The sequence below is a fragment of the Chenopodium quinoa genome, unplaced genomic scaffold (assembly GCF_001683475.1).
Source record: "Chenopodium quinoa cultivar QQ74 unplaced genomic scaffold, ASM168347v1, whole genome shotgun sequence".
NCBI classification, from domain to species: Eukaryota; Viridiplantae; Streptophyta; class Magnoliopsida; order Caryophyllales; family Amaranthaceae; genus Chenopodium; species Chenopodium quinoa.
The window spans coordinates 2,597,624-2,617,507 of record NW_018743292.1 but is presented as its reverse complement, the minus strand read 5'-3'; the positions used below and the strand labels follow the sequence as shown (position 1 = coordinate 2,617,507).

Here is a 19,884-nt window from a genome sequence, read left to right as displayed (position 1 = left end):
TGAATCTTACTATCAGAAGCCAAGATTTGTTTGTTGAATTATGGTGGTGAGAGGTTTGAAAACAGGAAGTTCTTATCAACACCATAACCACCACCACTAGTCAGCGAAACAAGGGCTGCCACAAGCCCAGCGTTACCGGCTAATGTGGGTCCTGCAGATCCACGATTTCTACGATCATCATGGAACTGATCAAATTGATCAGGTCCTCCAACCATGGCGCCTAAAATTGTATTAGGATTGGGTTTTGTGCTGTCCCACCACTTGTATCCACCCTTGCATGAGTACTTTAAACCATCAGATGGGATTGAAGCTGCTCGATGATGTACATGATTTGGGTACTTCTCACCGTATCCCACCACATAGCTTAGCCTTAGGGGGTTTTTGCCCAAAATGTAGTCTATCTGTGTCAACATAAAAACAATAGTTAGTTAGTCTACTGAGCAAGGGCGGTCCAAGTTCACTGCATCATCTGTGGTCTTGGTCAATTACAAAGTATCAGGTAAGATATAGTTCGCGTGCCAATTTATAAAAGATGGATTGTGTTACAAACAACATTGTGGTCTGATAATAGTTCATAGAGCAGCAGAAATGGGTAGTAAGGATACAGGGAAGTAAACCTGAGATGAAGCAAAATCACGGAGAGTCGCTAAAGTGAAGAATTTAGAGCCGCAAAACCATCCAGGACTCTCACTAGCATTCAAGTAATCAGCAAATAGATTTGCTAAAAAAGCAGCATTTGCTACATACTGTAAAGATTGTGGCTCTCCATCATTCAGCTGTATCAATCCTCCTGCATTCCCAAATCAGATCGTAAGAGCAAAATTCTTCGAGGGAAAAACACATTGCAAAATACAGATGTTTCGGCCTGGTTCTTTTCACCTTAAACATATAATTTTCAGGTAAGTCATTTCACAACTAAAATAAGTCATATCCCGGCTAATAAGCTAAGACGAGTTAACACATGGGGGTTTTCAGTTGAAAAGAACGAAAATTCCATACCTTTACTCCATTTGAAGAGATGGAAGGGTTTGAGATAAGAACACATGGACAGAGAAATAAGCTTATCATGCTCTCTCAACATTGATTCATATGGGTAGAATGGAGCTTGGAATTTCTTCAATCTTGTCAACAACATCAAAGATGAAGGAACCTTGTTATCCCAACTCAAGACACCGGCTTTCTTGCTCCATTTCGTAGACATAGCATTTCTATTTAATACAGGATTCGTAGCTAACGAAAGATAGCTAAGTTTTCCAGTAGCAAAATACAGCCATGTTGTACTCCACAAGTACTCGTCGAAGTAGCCTGTTGAGTTGTAGTATGGCTCGATCCAAGGGTTTCCACGGCTGTAAGGCCGTCTTTTTTGAGGGTCCCTAGCAAAGGCAAAGAGAACTTCAGCACCCTTAACGAGCTTCTTTGAATAAGCAGGGGTGTCCTTGAATACTATAGAGGCTGCAGCCAAGGCTGCTGCCATTTCCCCTGCTAGCTCTGGCCCGGCGTATGCTGTTTGTACTGGCCTCGGGTAATCCATGTCCTCTGGCCTTTCCCAACAGCTAATATCATCAGGCACATTCGAATTTTCGTAGGCACCACCAACCTTATTCAATCAAAATCATGTTAGTTTGAAGTTCATACTTGCATAAATTATATTTGCTTTCATATAGGCAAGAAAATAAGTCCTAATTAAGGGAAATTTTAGTAAGAAAAAATCTACCTGACTGTAGATTTTGCTAATCTTTGTGGCATTTGAGTCGAATGTCAAGAGCAAGTAATCTGTTCCCCATTTGATGAGTTCGCGTACATGATTATACTCGTTAATGGCGCGATACTTGTGAGGGTACTCAATCAAGCTCCAACTTAGCATTGTCATGGAATAGGCCAAGGGAAAATGAAATTTGGTATTTTCACCAGAGTCATAGTATCCACCTACTAATCCTCCCTTCACATCTTTAAGTTGAGATCCATCATGTAGCCCTGAGTTTCCTCTCCACGGAATTCCGTTGTTCTTGGGTAGTTTCCCGGCTGCAACGACGTGATCATGAGAGTTAGATTTGATTAACGATCGTGCTTTACTCCTATATGTCTAAGCAAGCATTGTTAAATGATAATGAACACCACTACTTTGCTGAACACTAGTATTTTTTGTGGCGCTTTGACGCCTTTATAACATGTAAATTCTTCGAAAACTATTATCGAACACGCCCATAATAAAAATAAACTATGATATAGGAAAGGTAGACTTACATTTTTGGGCATTGAAGAACTGAAGTGCTTTATGAAGAGCAACAGTGTAATTATCAAAGGTTTTCCTAGGCAAGGTTTGGGCTGACTTGGTGGGTTCGGGCCTTGTCGGGTCAATCCAATTAGCAATAATCATGAACCAAATGGCCCATTTAAAGGCCTTAAAACCCATTAAACCCGGCCCAATTTCACCTTCTTCCACTTCCTATGAACTCTTATAATGAGAATTGATGAAGATAGATGAGATTAACAGGTTCTCTCAAATGGTGTGATTATACTTTGGTTTAGTGTGAGATTGAATAAATGAATATTGACTAGTTTTTATTTTATATGACTTGACTTTACACTAAAATTTTGTAGTTGAATTATTTTAATAAGAGTGGTTGTTCATGTGTAAAGTAAATCTTCAGATTTAGTAGCATATGGGTTGGACAAATTGGGATTGATAATAGTTATCCAACCTGTTGCATGTTACTATGTTTGATTGCTTGATATCTTTAAGAATCTTCCAACTTGGCAAGCTTTAAGTAACAACTTTGAAGAGAATTCCCATTCAATTTATTGTAAATCTCCCCAACATCTCTGTTGGAAGACAAATCGAGTAATTTATTTATTTTCAGACTATGTTCATCACTCGATCTGATTTGAATTTTTTTTTTTTTTTTTAATTTTTAAATTTTGGGTCAAGTACTTATTTTCTAAATATATAAGGATAACTAAACATTATAAATAAATAATAATATATGGGTTGGTCTAGTCTAATGTAATCATTTATGAAATAAGCAAATATCTTATTACATAAGTTGAAATAAACATAGCCTTAGGCTATGTGGATAGTTAGTATGACTTCGATTCAAGTTTAACTTGGAAAACTTTAGCCCAGTTTATACATACAAAATCGGTGTGCAAAATATTCAACTACAAAACATGAGACTTTTTCACGATAAACAAAGAATTAACCCTCTCTAGTCTCTAGGTATATGGACAAAGGGAAAATCCCTTTCTAGAATGTAAAACCCCTACCTCAAAAATCAATTACAAAATGAGATGAATCATATTGGCGACCTCTTCAATTTACACAATCTTTTTCTTTCAATGCTCTTAGGGCCTCCATGGTGCTGGTGGTGGTGGGGACGGGGTATAAAGCGGGGGGACACCAGAAAATATAAGGTTTCTGTCTACTCCGGTTACCCCACCGGTTGTAGTCAATGATATCAGAGCCGCCACAAGACCGGCATTACCGGCCAACGTGGGCTCGGTGTAACGGTCTAGTTGGCGGCTATCTTTGAACTTGTCGAACCGATCTGGCCCACCAACCATTGCCCCATCAATTATGTTTGGGTTGGGCCTTTTGCTGTCCCTCCACTTGAACCCTTCTTTACAAGTGTATTTCACCCTATTTTTGTATGGTATTGACGCGGCCCGATGATGTACGTGCTTTGGGTACTTGTTTCCAAAGCCCACCACATAACTCATGTGCAATGGGTTCTTGCCCAAAATGTACTCAACCTGTTACAACCAGAAAATGGTTGTTACAATGAAAAATACTTTACATTATAAAAACAGCGCAAATTAGATCATAGACACATAGCTGTTACAATGAAAAGTACTTTATATTATAAAAACGGCGCAAATTAGATCATGGACACATAGCAAATAAAAGAGTTAGACGTAGTAGTTACCTGAGTTTGAGCAAAGTTACGAAGATCAGATTGACGAAGAAAATAAGGGCCACAATACCATCCAGGAACCCCAGTAGAGTCCATGTAATCTGCAAAGAGATTTGCCAAAAATGCTGTATTCGCTACGTATTGCAATGGCTTTGGCCCTCCGCTGTTCAGCTCTATCAATCCTCCTGCAAAATTTATTCCAACACTACATTAACAACCAAACGAGGCTATTTGGCTAACTGTTAATCGTGTATAAAAAATAGTGTAAAATGGCAACTTTAAGGCCCTGTTCACTTCACCTTAAAATAATAATATTCAGTAAAAATAATTTCAGTTCAGTAAAAATTCAATTAAGTAAAAATAATTTCAGTTTAGTAAAATTAATTTCAGTGCGGTAAAAATAATTTAAGTTCAGCAAAAATAAGGTGAAGTGAACGGGGCCTAAATCTTATAAATGCTAACCCATTTTCTGGACTCTTTCTACAGTCATTGTGCTAGCTTCTGATCGCGATTAGCAAAACAAATCATATAATCAAACGACTAATTTTATCAAATAAATGAGCATTTCTAAGAAATTCTGTAACGTTTATCTTCTAACAAATAGTACAGCAGTTAAAACATACAGAGTACCTGACAAGCAAACATATAGAATGTAGGGAGCAGTGTACATACCTCGAGTCCGGTTGTAAACCTGGAATTGCTTAATATATGAGCACATATTAAGCTGTGTAACATTATGGTACTGCATCAAAGTCTGCTCATACGGAAACCCGGGATTTAAAAACATCCGAAACCTTGTCAACAACAACATTGCTGCAGGCAACTTGTTGTCCCAACTCAAGTAACTTGAGTTCGTGTTCATCATAAGCGCCTTTGCGTTTTTAGCAATCCCGGCATTAGTGGCCAAGGAAGCATAGCTATTGTTTCCGGTAGCATAATACAACCAAGTAGCACCCCACATGTACTCATCATAGTACCCTGTTGAATTATAGTACGGTGCAGCCCATTGGTTGTCTCTGCTATAAGGTGCTCTTTTGCCACCATCTCTAGCAAACCGAAACACAGTTTTTGCGCCTTTGATTAGCTTCTTCGAGTATGCATTGTTGTCACGAAAGACAATAGAGGCTGCTGCTAAGGCTGCGGCCATTTCTCCACCTAGATCCGCCCCTGCATAGCATGTTTGCACAGGGCGTTCATAGTCCATGTCCTCTGGCCTCTCCCAACATGTCACGTCGCTAGGGACTTTGGATCCGTTTTGTGCACCACCAACTTGGCTGTAGATTTTGTCGATTTGTGTGGCGCTGCTGTTGAAGGTCTTGAGCAAGTAATCAGTACCCCATTTGATGAGGTCGCGAACATGATCATACTCGTTGATGGCTTGGTATTTGTGTGGATATTCGATCACACTCCAACTTAGCATTGTCATTGCAAATGCCATAGGAAAATGGTACTTTGTGTTTTCTCCTGAATCATAATATCCTCCTACTAATCCACCTTTAACATCGGTTAATTTTGATCCATCTTTTAATCCTGAATCTCCTCTCCATTTTATCCCATTATGCTTAGGCAATTTTCCAGCTGCAAAATCAATTACATACATAAATCAAATCATCTAAATTCCAAGAGAAAAAAGGATAACATGTATACAACAGTTACGAATCCAAAAAAATTATAAGGATGCACATAATCGCCTTATGGACAAATTAAGTTTGCTTGAAGTCTGTACAAAGTTCTCCGTACATATCAAATTAAATCATACCATCACACTCAATACAGTGGCGGATCCTGAAAAAGCCATGTAATGGGATTAAAAGGCATTTGATAAATTTTAATGGCGTCAAGTGGGTAATTTTACAGCAAAAAAAAAAAAATTAATTTTATAATAAAAATTTTTTTTTTATAGGATTTTTTTTTCATGTTCAAGTATTATCGAGCGTGACGAAAAACGATAGGGTTCTAGGATTTCGCACATTGTATGGTAAGAAAATAAATTTCTTTTCAAATACGTACATATAGATGTATTACATAGTCCCAAAATATGAATACTATTAAATAAATTAGATGACAACGTATTAGAAATACACATCAAGAAGCTCCTAATGTTTTTTCTTGTTAACAAAATATTTTTAAAAAAAATCAAAATGGACGGCAGAAACATATTTTTTAACAAAATATTTTGTTAATGGTTGACTTTGCATGTATGAGGCAACATCTTCGTGACTATTAAAAATGTACATATTTCATACCTAATTGATTATTAAATTAGATTGCAAAATGGGTGACATTATTGGTTATTTTCAACTGAAGAAAAATGGTTTTTCTATTTGAGGGTTTGATAGACGAAAAAGATGTAATCGTTTCAATTATTTAATTTTTTTTTTTAGTTCTTAAACTCACCAAATCATGACATTATTATAGAACATTCCTAAGCTAGTTTGTTTTATAGTCAAATCTTCGCGTGGAAGAATAACACCTACCCTACAAAAAGTACACTCAAAATTGATACGAGTAACACCTATGATATCTCTTATTACCCCCGTTTTTATTTAGTTGACACGTTTTGACTTTAACACAGTATTTATACACTCCTCTTTCACCGTATTTTATGTTTTATACGTAATGAAAAATATAGTCATATGAGATCTTTTTAGATTTGTCACAATATATATTTTTAAAATTTCAACTTTTTATAATTTTTGCTTATCAGTAATTAAAAATATTAATGGTTGAATTTGTACATTGACAAACGTGACTAAAAAATGTGTCAACTAAAAAGAAACGAAGGAAGTATTTAATTGCTTTTTTTAATGCATTGTAAATTTGTAATTAATTGTTGGTTTTTCTTATTATATTAAAAAATAGAAAATTTAAGGTGATATCATGATCATGCATTTTTAATTTGTTAAACTTTTATTATCCCTCCAATTTCTTTAATTAAAATCGTTTATAGTTAAGCGCAAATTTTTGAAATGTGTTACTCTGTTCTTTTTTTTTTTTGTTTTTTATTTTGCAATTTTGATATAAACCTATGCATTCTAGTCATAATATAAATTTCAAAAATGAATAATTTTTAGTCACTCGGCCTACCGTCAAATATAAAAACACACTTCATACTAGATTATAATAATTCATAAACAACTCACATATAGACACAGATTGTTGCTAAAACGATTTTAGATACCCAAAATCATACACTCTTTGTAACTAAAGATGGACAAAAAACAATACTGAGTAATAAATTAATTAATAATCTATTGCAAAAAAATTTCCTTGACTAATCTCTAAACTAGTTGTAAGGGACCCACACGGAGTTCAAATTCTAATTTGCCAATAGATATACGCAAACAAATCAAACGCACGAGATTTATGTCAAAAAGTTGCATAACATCCTTTTGCACGACATAAAAGAAAGAAAACCCCGTTTTTTGAACTCCTTGTATTATGGCATGTTCATGGATTATCGATAATGGTCTAATGGACCACTAATTATGTATTACACGCCTATTTTATTTATTTTATGTAATAAACTATTACAAAGTGTGTAATGGTTATTTTATCAAGAAAATTAGCTCGCTTTTTTTCACCTAAAAAGATTCACCACTTGAAATTATCAAGATAAATTTATTGGTTTTTCACTTACCTTTTGGTTTTTGACTTAGTTGGATAAAATAAAACTCATCAGACAGTCTTTTATAAGAATTTTGCACTACGAGTAATATTCCTCTTGAATTACAATATTTTTTAAACGGAGAAATTATTATAAGGCAAAAGCTAATGAGCGTCCCGGGGACGTGAGATAAGAGAACTAAAAGTGACAATATTAAATTAAAATTAACATTAAATACATCGATTGACGCGTAATTTTGTCATTCATTCCTAACTTAATACTATTTTAAGTAATATATTACTCCCTCCGTCCCCGAAATTTCGAACCTTTTGGGTTGATTTCGCGGGTATTAAGAAGTTAAATTGGAAGTGTAAGAGTGTATAGGGAAACTAAGAAAAGTACATTGAAAAGGGAAATTTACATTGGAATTGCAAAAAAGTAGAGAGAGAAAGTAATAAAAGTATATAGAAAAAACAAAATTTGCATGGGGAAGCTAATTTTGCACAAATATTATTGCAAATTAAAGGATATTAAAATGTAAATGGGATGAACATTTTGGGACTAAAATTAGACCATAATGGTCAAAGTTTCGGGGACGGAGGGAGTAGTTACTTATCTAACGCTTGTTAGCAATATCCTTATTATAATTAACCAAAACATCACCTTCACCTTTTAGGTCAATTTAATAAAAATACATTCCCCTAAAAATAAATAGTTCTTATAAAAATTAATGTTGAGTATTTAAAATGAGTGATTTCCCAAGATTAACATTGACTTTGGATAAACTTTTTAAATTTTCGATGACTTTTAGAGTAGCTGAGGCTTTTCATACAATCTTCTTTTTCAGGAAATTTTCTTAGAGCCAGTGTATTCATTCTTCAGTCCTAGTTATCCTAACGTTAACATTCATTGAATCAAAAAACAAATCAAAACAATTTTCTTTAAAAAAAAATCTACATATTCCATAAAAACCACTAGGACTAAAAAATATATATATGTCATTAATTACCCATTAATAACTCTAAACTACAAAGATTATTTCACGTTAAATATAATCACACATTCATACGAGATCGAACATGAACGAATTACATTAAAATCATTTACGCGTACTTTTTAAAAAAGACAAGTAGAAGAGGAAAGAACTTACATTTCTGGGCATTGAAGAAGAGGAGAGCCTTATGAAGGGCAATAGTGTAATTATCAGCAGGAGGCGGTCCACGTTTATGTTTAGGCAAAGATTTGGCAATAATAATAGGCATGGCAATAACAATAAAAGCAACAACAAATGACCAAAATGCCCATTTAAGAACTTTCTTGCTAACAATAATGCACCCCAAATCAACATACTTATTCTTCCTATTCTTGCGACTTTGATCTTGTGGTGCTAATAGCCAACTTTGTTGTACTTGATCTAATTCATGACTATTATTATTACCATTAATATGTTCTTGGTATAATAAACTTGCTCTATCCCAATCTTCCATTTCTCTACTTTTGAATTGATCTTCCCCATTTTTATGATCAATTCTTTGCACCTCATATGTCCCTCCCCACATATTTGAACTATGCATTTTTTTTGAGTTTCAGAAAAAATTAATGTAGACAAGATTTGATCGATAGATATATATATATATATATATAACTGGTATCAGACACCACCCACAAAACGTTAACCAACTTGAATATAACGACGATGGTTAATCTTTAAGGCATGGATTGGAAAATAGATTGGAGAGGATAAGGGGTGTATTGGAAAATGTTGAGAGGATGAAGAGAATTGAAGCAAAAAAATGTTGGGGTGTTTATATAGTACGAGAAAAATTGTTTAGGAAAGGAGGGATTTTATATTAGGGTGTAACGCGTAGGTTACAACTGGAGTAGAGAGAGAAGTAAAATGAGGAGTGAGAAAGTGTGAGAATTTATGTGTGGAAAGTTTAGGAATGAATGTATGTGTCATGTTCATACGGAGTATCCTTTTTTTTTTTTTTTTTTTTTTTGGGAGAAGAAATGGGTTGAAGTTTCTAGGGAGATAGTGACAATTGGAGAGAAGTGTTGGAGTGTTTTAATTAAGAGTTAGGTGTTTTGAGGTAATCATGATTAATGAGGTTATTAGAGATTATGTTTGTTATGTTTAGTCAAATTTACTTCGTTCCTAGGAATTCGATTTTTTTTAGTGAAGTTTAGATTTCATAGGTTTTTTTTTTTGTATGTGTTTTCAAAATAATTTTTATTTCTAGTGACACGTATATAATATATTCTTTGAAAAATTGAACTTTTTCCATCTAAAAAAAGTGTCTATAATTAAATTATGATGTCATAAGTATGGTCACACACCATTAAATCAATAATAACGGCCTAACAATATTTGATTTGATGAACATGTGCCAAGTAAAAGAATGATAAAATTGTCTAACATCCTCCCAAATATTATGTTTTGGCGGCCTTGTCATATGACAAAAACCGTTGTACACTACTTAGATTTTTTTTTTTTTTTTGGTTCATATGAGCCACTAGGGCGGGGATGAGAATCGATCCCAGAATCACCTGAAACCGGGAGAAAAACTCTTACCAACTGAGCTATCCCTCACTCTCTACACTACTTAGACTATAAGTCATTATAGAGATAGGAAACTTGTTAAGGTAGGGTGTAAGTCCCAAATCAATCTAATGTAGTCGGGCTATTATCCCAAATCGCTAACTTATTAAACCTTATTTATACTCCGTTCTTGACAAACTAGTAAATAACACGACTAGACAATAGACAATTCATTTTTGGGGAGTATATTGCCAAAGTAGGATATAAATCATATATTGACATGATGTAAGCACCAGCTGTGGCTTGGCTGGAATTTATACATGCATGTAGGATTTGGCCTAAAGTTTTGCTAATCTTTTTATACGGGCGACGGCCATAATATAACCACATTTAATTTCTTTGGCATAGAAACTTCCTTAGGAGGCTGCGCATTTTTAAAATACTTAATTTAAATGCCATGCAAATATTTGTTATTAGTATTCTTATTTAAAGTCTTGACCAATGATAATGATTGGCTAGCAATTTCTCATTTTCTTGGTGAAACAGTGTTATGTCACGAGACGAAAATAAAATGTCACCTTATATTTTAATAAAAGTCATTTCAATCTACTAGTTATTACACCCTACAAATTTCATTGAACGATTGTCATACAATAGTTTCATGGTCAAAATAGTTACGATTTGATGAAGGGTATTTAATAATAAAAAATAATAAGATGGTTGAAATTTTAATAAAGCCGAATAAGTAAACAATAAAGCAAACTTTATTTACTAAGGTTAACAGTTGGTGAATGATCTAGAGATCTTAATTATAGTAATACTAAACACATGGACATGATATAAACATGTACTAATGCATGTGGGTCTTCATAAAATGTTCCCTGCAGTATAATGTTTTATGCATAAATTAATGGATGGTCAAAGGTCGTCTCTTGTTATATTCATGCTAATATATATGCAATCCAATCATACATTATTTTGGTATAAGTTCATAGGAAACATGTAGATCAAGCAGAGGTACAAAACAATTGCGTACTTTGTAATTATGAAGAATCTAATAATAAGACATAAAAACGAAATCTTTAACATTAATCAAACATAAATACTAGAAATTGATTGAAGGGTATTTTGTCAAGAATTTATGATTAATATTATTGAGGTCCTTGAGAAAGTATGATCAATGTTTAAAGTAGATTCATGCTCTTCTTATGTATTTAACGCCTCCATATCGATCCTAGTGATTCACTATACACTTCAGTAACTTGATCTTTTCTCTGTACTAATTCATGGTTTACCGTTGATCATATACACAATTATAGGTAAATGCTAGCCGCCCAACCAATAATGGAATATAAGTTATAAGGTTTGTTTTCTATTTGTTTTAAATTATACATTTACAGAGTATGTATATATTATTAATTATTATAATTAATTAACAACGTCAATAGCTGTTAGTAACAGATATTAGCAATAAACCAAGGAATGGCTTACTGAATACAAGTTTATTATATAGAAAGATATAGAGTTGACAATATTAATTTAATTAAGGTGTAATAATATAATGTAGCATATTTGTGTATATTAGAATCAAATAATCAGTTTATAATGTTATACTAATACGTGTTAGTGGTGCTAGATCTGTAATTTTAATTGATAGATTTCAAATTGGGTATATAATTATATGGGTTTGAGCATTTGACTGTTGAGGGAATATCGGAAATAACTAAAAACCACTAAATCAATAAAAATATTACGATCCAAGGTGGACATTTGATGACTTAAATCGGCTAAATTGACATTTCCATCAATTTAGATGACCTTCTAAGGTCTTGTGGAGTTCTTGGGAAGCACCTTGACCCCTTTTAATTAGTTATTGGGTTTGAAAAAGTTTTAAATTCTCCAAAAGTGAAGGGTTGAAGGCCAATACCCGGTATCGAATACTCAAGTGATGGTGGAGGATGCATCTTTGAACATAAAATGTTGTTAAGACTTCCAAAATTCTTCAAAAATGAAGGATAATACACACTTTTAGAACAATTTTAAGTTTTTTTTTTTTCCCAAAATTGAATTGAATTTTTAAGTGGTCTCTCAAGATATCAACTCATAAATACATAATGACATACAAGTACAATAATAATCAAAATTATACATTGATATATGTGCCAAACTGCCAATCAAAATATTACGTTTTATCGAAATATGAAACAGAGGGAGTATTCCCTACCTATTATTTCCACATTCCACATTCCCGTACAAATTCTAAATATAGAGTCCATACTCCATAGCCCATTCTTTCTAAAGTTGCTACATTCACTATCCACTTACATTCCAAGCCCAATTACCGACACAATCCACCCGTTTATCAAAATTCAAGTATTTTTCCTTCCAAAAAAAAAAAAAAAAAAAAACTCTTTGAAATGAAGCAATCAAAAATGGAGTTCACTCTCTAATCTCAGATCACCCGTTGAAATTCTCTCTCCTCTTCTTCCCAATTTCACATCCAAATCCCTAATTTCCCACATTGTAACTCCAATTTAGGTTTTAAATGTCTTCATAATTTCCCCAATTTAGGGATTTTCTCTCTCCTCACATCCATCACTCTGTAAAAACTCCCGGCAAAATCATGAGAGTCTCGTCGGAAAATCAATCGGCGGCAATGGCGGCGGGAACAGGGTTTCGTGAAGCTGAATCACTGTTTCGGGCGAAACCCGTTTCTGAGATTCGAAACGTGGAGTTGAATACCCGGAAACAGATCGAAGACAAGAAGGAAGAACTTCGTCAGCTGATTGGGAATCGTTACAGAGATCTGATTGATTCGGCTGATTCAATTTTGTTGATGAAATCGTCTTGTGAGTCAATTTCTTCTAATATTCAATCGATCTCTGATTCAATTTTTTCGCTTTCTTCTGCCGTGAGTCCTAAGTTTTCGGCTAACCCTAACCCTAATCGAACTAAAATCTATGGCATTGCTAGTAGGGTTAAGTATTTGGTTGATACCCCAGAAAATATTTGGGGGTGTTTGGATGAATTTATGTTTTTGGAGGCTAGTGCTAGGTATATTAGAGCTAAATTGGTTTATCAAGGGTTGAATTTGGTGGGGCATGATGGGGGGAAGATTTTGAAGAAGAATTTTCCATTGTTGAATCATCAATGGCAGATTGTTGAGAGCTTTAAGGGTCAGATTTCGCAGCGGAGTCGAGAAAGGTTGTTGGTGATGTTGGATAAGGAAGAGAATGATGTTTGGAAGTTGCCAATTGGGGCTTTTGCGGATGCTCTTGCTGGTGTTGCGATAATTGATGAGCTCGATCCTAAGCAGGCATTTGGGTTGTTTTTGGACTCTCGGAAGTCGTGGATTTTGCAAAAGTTGAGTAATTTTGATGGTAATGCTGTGGTTCCTGTGCTTTGTGAGGTGACTAGGATAATTCAGGTTACCATAGGTCATGTAGGGGAGATGTTTTTGCAAGTTTTGAATGATATGCCGTTGTTTTATAAAGTTATTTTGGAATCGCCGCCTGCTGCACAGTTATTTGGTGGGATACTTAATCCAGATGAAGAGGTGAGATTGTGGAATGAGTTTAGGGATAAGTTGGAGTCAATTATGGTGCTGCTTGATCGGGAGTTTATTGCAAAGGCGTGTTCTAGCTGGTTGAGGGAATGTGGGAGAGAAATTGTGAAAAAGATTGATGGGAGGTGTCTCATTGATGCGATTCCTAGTGGAGAAGAGCTCGCGTCGGCTGAGAAGCTTATACGAGAGACTATGGAAAGTAAAGATATTTTTGAAGGAAGCTTGGAGTGGCTGAAGAGTGTTTTTGGTTCTGATATTGAGCTTCCTTGGAGTAGGACTAGGGAACTTGTTTTAGAGGAGAGTGTGGACCTTTGGGATGAGATATTTGAGGATGCTTTTGTATCTAGAATGAAAGTTATTATTGACTCAGGATTCAATGATTTGACTGCCGCCGTAAATGTTTCAGAGTCGATTCAAGCAGTTGGAAGCAATTTTGATGATGACAGTGGCTTTGAAGCATATTTATGCAGATCGTCTGCTGATGGCGGAGTTTGGTTTATTGAGCCAAATGCTAAAAAGTGTGCTATTATCCCAAGCGTAAAGGCCTTACCTGAGGAATTTGACTTTGGCAGTTGCCTAAGTGCATATTTTGGGCCAGAAGCTAGCAAAATTAGGGATGCAGTAGATAGCTGCTGCCAAAGTGTGCTGGAGGACTTGCTATACTTTTTAGAATCTCCAAAAGCACCTTTGAGGTTGAAAGACCTTGCACCATATTTACAAACTAAATGTTATGAAAGCATATCCACTATCCTGGTAGATTTGACAAATGAACTTGACAAATTACGTGCTGCCCTTGACAATGTAAAGAAGGGAAGCAAGCTTCCGCCACCAGCCGCAATTATAGAGAGATCTCTTTTTGTTGGAAGGCTGCTGTTTGCCTTTCGAAACCACTCGAAGCACATCCCAGTGGTGTTAGGTTCACCAAGAGTTTGGGCGAATGAAACTGTAGCTTTAAATTCGGAGACATTTTCTTCTGTTTCAAAAACCTTGAGGATTTCTTTGGACTCGTTAACACCTGGTAGCCCAAAACCATTGTTCAATAACTCTAAAAGACAAATGTCACTTACTGTTTCTGCTTTGTTTGGAGCAACTGACAGTACAAGTCCAAAACTTGAGGAACTCACTAGCAGTATGAGAGACCTCTCTATTGCAGCTCATGGTTTGTGGATCTCATGGGTATCTGATGAGCTTGCAAGTATCCTCTCAAAGGATCTCAGAGTAGACGATGCCCTATTAGCCACAAATCCATTGCGAGTAAGTTAGTTCTGTCAAAGTTTTTGTGCCAGATTTTCTGTGAATCGATTAGTCTAGATGTTAGCCGTACAGATCTGTCTCAGCTTTTATGTATTCTTATACTCCATTTTTCATAATTTCAAATTACTCTTCCAAATACAGGTTCCAGTTTTATGGAAATATTTAAATGTTAAAGCTGCTCTATCAACATTCATTATGCATATGGGAAATTAATATCATTTTGGAACCATGCTTTCTTTTTCTTTAAGCTAATTTTCTCCCTTATAGGATATCAGAGGCTAACTGTTGGACTTCTTATGATTCTTGTTAGGGCTGGGAAGAGATAGTAGTTAAGCAAGACCAATCAAGTGAAGCCGAGTCGGACATGAAAATATTGCTTCCATCCATGCCTTCTTTGTATATTTGTTCTTTTTTATTCAGAGCATGTGAAGAAGTTCATCGCATTGGAGGACATGTTCTGGATAAGACTATTCTGCAGCAATTTGCAAAGAGGCTCCTGGAAAAGGTACGTGTTTATCAGCCGTAAAAATAAGATTGTCTGGCCTCCCTTTGATATGTTAATTATTTCTACTTTTAATGTATGCGATTATTAGACCCTGATAACTCCACTTATTAAGCAATGATGATAACACTTATCATATAGACATAGTTATCTAATATACCAATCTGAAGTTTTTTTCAAAAGGAGACAATGTCTCCAATATTAACATAGTCAGTTTTGCTCCTTGTGAGATACCTTCAATATTTAGCTGCATGTCAACTACACTTTGGCCAAATTTGAGTCTATGACCAAATTCTTTGAGTTTTTATGGTCAATAGTGTGATCAAATTTGCTCTGAGTCTAGACTTTTGATGAAATGTATTTTCTGCCTTGATTTGTTTCATCTGATACATTCTCGTTTCATAATTTTGTTGATTGAATAAATTGGTGCTAAGTACCTAGTTTTTAATACCTTTTTTTTTTGGTGTTCCTTGAATGCTCTGAGATTTAACTCTTGGGATTACATCTATTCCATTGTTTTCTTCCTTTTTTCCTTACAAATTGGAATGTTCTCATCTAGGTTATTGGACTTTATAGCGACCTTGTAGCTAATGGAGTGCAAATGTCTGAGAAAGGAGTTCTTCAAGTTCTGTTAGACTTGAGATTTGCTGGTGATGTTCTTTCTGGATATGATTCCACTTTAAATGATGGATTATTAAAAAGTCCATCTACCAAATATAGTTACAGGAGGAAGCCAGATAAGAGCACAGCCAAGTCAGCTACTAGGGAGCGTATCGATGGTCTAATCAACCGCTTTTCACAAAGGCTGGATCCAATTGATTGGCAAACGTAAATGCTCTACGACTGTGTTATACTACGTATATTTTATGCTTACACATTGTTATGCAATAGCGAGTTCTTAGAATCTCTTTTAAAGTATCTCATGTACTTTTCTGGAATTTTTATGTAGGTATGAGCCATACCTTTGGGAAAATGAGAGACAGTCTTACTTAAGACATGCAGTCCTCTTTGGCTTCTTTGTTCAACTTAATCGCTTGTATACAGATACTGTTCAAAAACTCCCTACCAATTCAGAGTCTAATATAATGAGATGCTCTACTGTTCCTCGATTCAAATACCTTCCCATCAGGTTTGCTATGTTCGAATTTCACCTGTCTGATTTTGCACTGTTACACCTAAGCGAAGCATTGTCCTTATGATCTTAACTCTTTTTTATGTTGCAGTACACCTGCTTTGTCTTCCAGGGCTGCGACTAAGTCACCTATTCGGACTTCTTCTGATGATGTATCATCTAGAAGTCCATGGGCTCATACAAACGGGGAGTTCTCCCAGAAGGCTCTCTTGGATGACAACTCAGGCTTTGGAGTGGCAGCCCCATTTTTGAAGTCTGTCATGTCGGTATGTATTTCTATTACCCAGCATTTGTAGACTGTCTTAGTTTGAACCTAGTCTGGCATATCTGATTCTCTGGTCTAAAGTTGATAAAGCCTCTATTTTGAATTTCTGAGAAGCCAGTCCTTCTGATCAGTGAACACTGAACATTTGTCATCCCATTTGAATATCATGTGGCGTATAATATTTCCTTTGCTCCTTTGAGAGGCAGGAAATTATTAGTACAGCTGTAATATACTACTGCCTACAAATAATTTAACAAAATCTTTTTTGGGAGATAATAATTAGCTAATTTTGCTTGGTCAAGGGGTGTACTTATAGAGAATATGGATGTATTTTGTATGAATTTGCTTTTGTTCTAGTTCAACATTTCTTTTAAACGCTAATTCCTTGCATTTCCAAATTGATTAGCATATACGCTAAGTTGCATAGCAGGCTCATGGCATTCCACATCTTGGTCAGGTGATCTGTTTCTTTATATGCCTACATGCCTAGTAACTATGGTCGACCATCTCATTATACTATCTGCAAAGATTAGTGGTTAGTTTTTGCTTGCTAGCAAGCAGAGTGTGAAGACTGGTTTAATGTGAATTTGTGCAAATCCATTAGGCCAGCACTTTACATCCTTTGTGCAGTCTTTGAAAGTGCAATCTGCACCTGTTTGTGTCTGATTTTTCCGGAATCATTGTTATGCTTATGCATTTAATTGGTTTTGTGTTGTTTTTTCCTTGACTCTGAATGAAAGTCTAGTTTTGTATGGAGCTTTTCAGCCCATCAATTTGTGAAAATTATGAGAATGGATGTAACCTGTTTACATTTACCAGGTTGGGACTAGATTTGGAGAGGGCACGTTTAAATTAGGTTCAATGCTATCAGATGCACGCTTCAAGGATAAGTCAGCTGCTTCGATGTCATTTGGTGATATTTTACCAGTCCAAGCTGCAGGGCTCCTCTCATCATTCACTGCCACCAGATCTGATTCTTAAATGAGAATCAGAACCATGAGAGTTTTTTCCCATACCAAAAGGCTTCATGTCTTCATTTGAGAGAGAACCATGACAGGCCTCTATCGGTATCCATGTAGCAAAATACGACTGTATGTAGATAACTTCCATCACATGTTTGAGCGGAAGGAAATATTGAGGTCTGTGGACACTGGCTATCACCAGGAATGAAACTATGCTGTATTTGGGAGTTGGTTTTGCTCCACTTACAATTGGTTGTACAGTGAATGTTCAAATGGGAAAGTGGATTCTACCAGATATGTCAATTGGCAAGGCTATAAAATCAACATCATTTCTGGTTAGTTCAGTAACTCTGTTCAAGTTGGTTCCGGTTTCCCTAAAGCTTGATATAGTTGCTGTATCTTTTCTTTATCGTCTGGACCTGCATTTTACTTTCGATGTGGTAATTTAACTCAAGCTCATATGGCAATACCGTTGGTGTTCTCCATTTCCTCTATGAACAAGTATTTTACTTGCCTATTAGTAGTATTAAGGCGGTGAATTGTGAAGGCAACCTTTGTATACCAAAAGCGAAATATAGTCTGCTGTAAACCTGTAATGTTAGATTATAGAAAATTTTAGTGTCAATTTTGATTCATAGTTGAATGTTTGTAAATTGAACAGTAACAAATATAATTGATTTAATTGTCTGTTTTCTCGCAATGCCTGATTAGATAAGTTTGTCATTGTTTTTCACGTGAAAATTAGAAAGTTTATTCAGTATGTGGAGCTTTATTCTGGGTTGCAGTTCTTGAAAAGTTCCTTGCGCTGCTGCTATACTCGCAACTGCATACTTGCAACATTCAACTTATGATGCAACTTTGTACAGTTACTTCATTTATTTCGGGTTCTGCATTTGATAAACATTTTGCTTCTTACTTTATTCAGTTATTTGCATCTATAGTTAGAATTAAGTTTTCAAAACATTCATATCTGGATTATTGCATCGAAAATAAGCTTGAGAATCCGGTGATTCTGAGAACTGTCTGCAGAACAGCAGAAGGATCGCCCATTGCTTCAAGCAAGAACATACGGCGTAGTAATCTGGCTATAGAGAGCTGTTGATCATTTGTGCAAAGTAAAACCAATTACAGATTTACCATGGAAATCTTTGCCCTTTTTTTTTATTGTTACAGTTATGTAGACATTTAGTTACAGGTTAGCATCATGATTCAAAACTGAAAAATAATCTAAAGCCAATGAACTTACACAAGTGCAGCAACAAAATTGTGGCCTACAAGTGCAGTCTCAATTGAAAAATTGGGCCTCTATACCAACTAACCCCCCAAAACTATTCCAACAAAAATAAACAATAACCTTATAAGTCCTTAATGTACGAGTAGTCAAATATACAACTTCAAGGTTATTATTACTTCGTATTACTTTGGCTCTTTAACTAAACCACAGGGTAACCTCGGAAAATTTTCAAAATTTACGATTAAACCTCAAGGCTACCTCGGGAAATTTCTAGAAAATAAGATTAAATCTCAAGGTTATCTCGGAATTTTTTTGAGAAAATGATTAAGGTTGTTATGTGTAAATGGAAAAATGATTTACTGACTATATCAAACTGGCTCCAAAACTGAAATTAAATTTTTTTAAAAAAGGAAGGTTGAAAAACTACAAATAATGATAAAATAGTGGATGTAGAATACATTGCTTGAATAGTACTCTGCGTGGTTGAGCTGCATTCTCAAAGAAAACAGCTTGCAAAAAATAAAATCAACTATTTATAAAATAACTACAAATATATCAAACAAAATGAGCATAGTATAATTATTTAAGTTGGACTGCCCACTGATATAAGTTCCATGCATGCACATATGAGTAGTAAGAGTATGATCCATGTTTTAATATATAGTTCACGTGTGTTAGTTTGTACTTCTTATTTGTCAAAATAACAACACAATTAATTATAGGGACATCCTCTTATTTTTCAGACAGTTCGATCTTAAGTTTGTATGTATATGAAGATCATTAAGTAAGGTCTCTACTCCCCATAGATATGGTAGGTACCCTTCTACGATTTGCTCGCTCTCTCTAACATGGAATTTTCGTAACGCCTTGTCTTATAAAACTCTCTCCATTTTCGTTGAATATTTGTGGAGTT

The 19,884-nt window shown here is 35.1% G+C and overlaps 3 protein-coding genes across 3 annotated transcripts; 1 reads left to right on the top strand and 2 right to left on the bottom strand.

Annotated features, from left to right (window-relative positions):
* Nucleotides 1-15: 15 nt before the first annotated feature.
* LOC110736364 (endoglucanase 12-like) lies at nt 16-2,911 on the bottom strand. Its single transcript, XM_021916568.1, has 5 exons — nt 2,245-2,911; nt 1,715-2,022; nt 1,000-1,597; nt 618-790; nt 16-401 (listed from the first exon to the last, which is right to left on the bottom strand). Exons 1-5 carry the CDS (start codon nt 2,411-2,413, stop codon nt 39-41), a joined length of 1,611 nt encoding a protein of 536 aa, XP_021772260.1. The 5' UTR covers nt 2,414-2,911; the 3' UTR covers nt 16-38.
* Nucleotides 2,912-3,035: 124 nt separating this feature from the next.
* LOC110736362 (endoglucanase 12-like) lies at nt 3,036-9,377 on the bottom strand. The gene is made up of 4 exons (XM_021916567.1): nt 8,669-9,377; nt 4,584-5,489; nt 3,924-4,096; nt 3,036-3,750 (listed from the first exon to the last, which is right to left on the bottom strand). Exons 1-4 carry the CDS (start codon nt 9,090-9,092, stop codon nt 3,343-3,345), a joined length of 1,911 nt encoding a protein of 636 aa, XP_021772259.1. The 5' UTR covers nt 9,093-9,377; the 3' UTR covers nt 3,036-3,342.
* Nucleotides 9,378-12,001: 2,624 nt separating this feature from the next.
* LOC110736361 (conserved oligomeric Golgi complex subunit 1-like) lies at nt 12,002-18,430 on the top strand. The gene is made up of 6 exons (XM_021916566.1): nt 12,002-14,876; nt 15,187-15,381; nt 15,938-16,206; nt 16,328-16,507; nt 16,602-16,776; nt 17,595-18,430. The coding sequence occupies exons 1-6, from the start codon at nt 12,681-12,683 to the stop codon at nt 17,754-17,756; spliced, it is 3,177 nt and encodes a 1,058-aa protein (XP_021772258.1). The 5' UTR covers nt 12,002-12,680; the 3' UTR covers nt 17,757-18,430.
* Nucleotides 18,431-19,884: the final 1,454 nt, after the last annotated feature.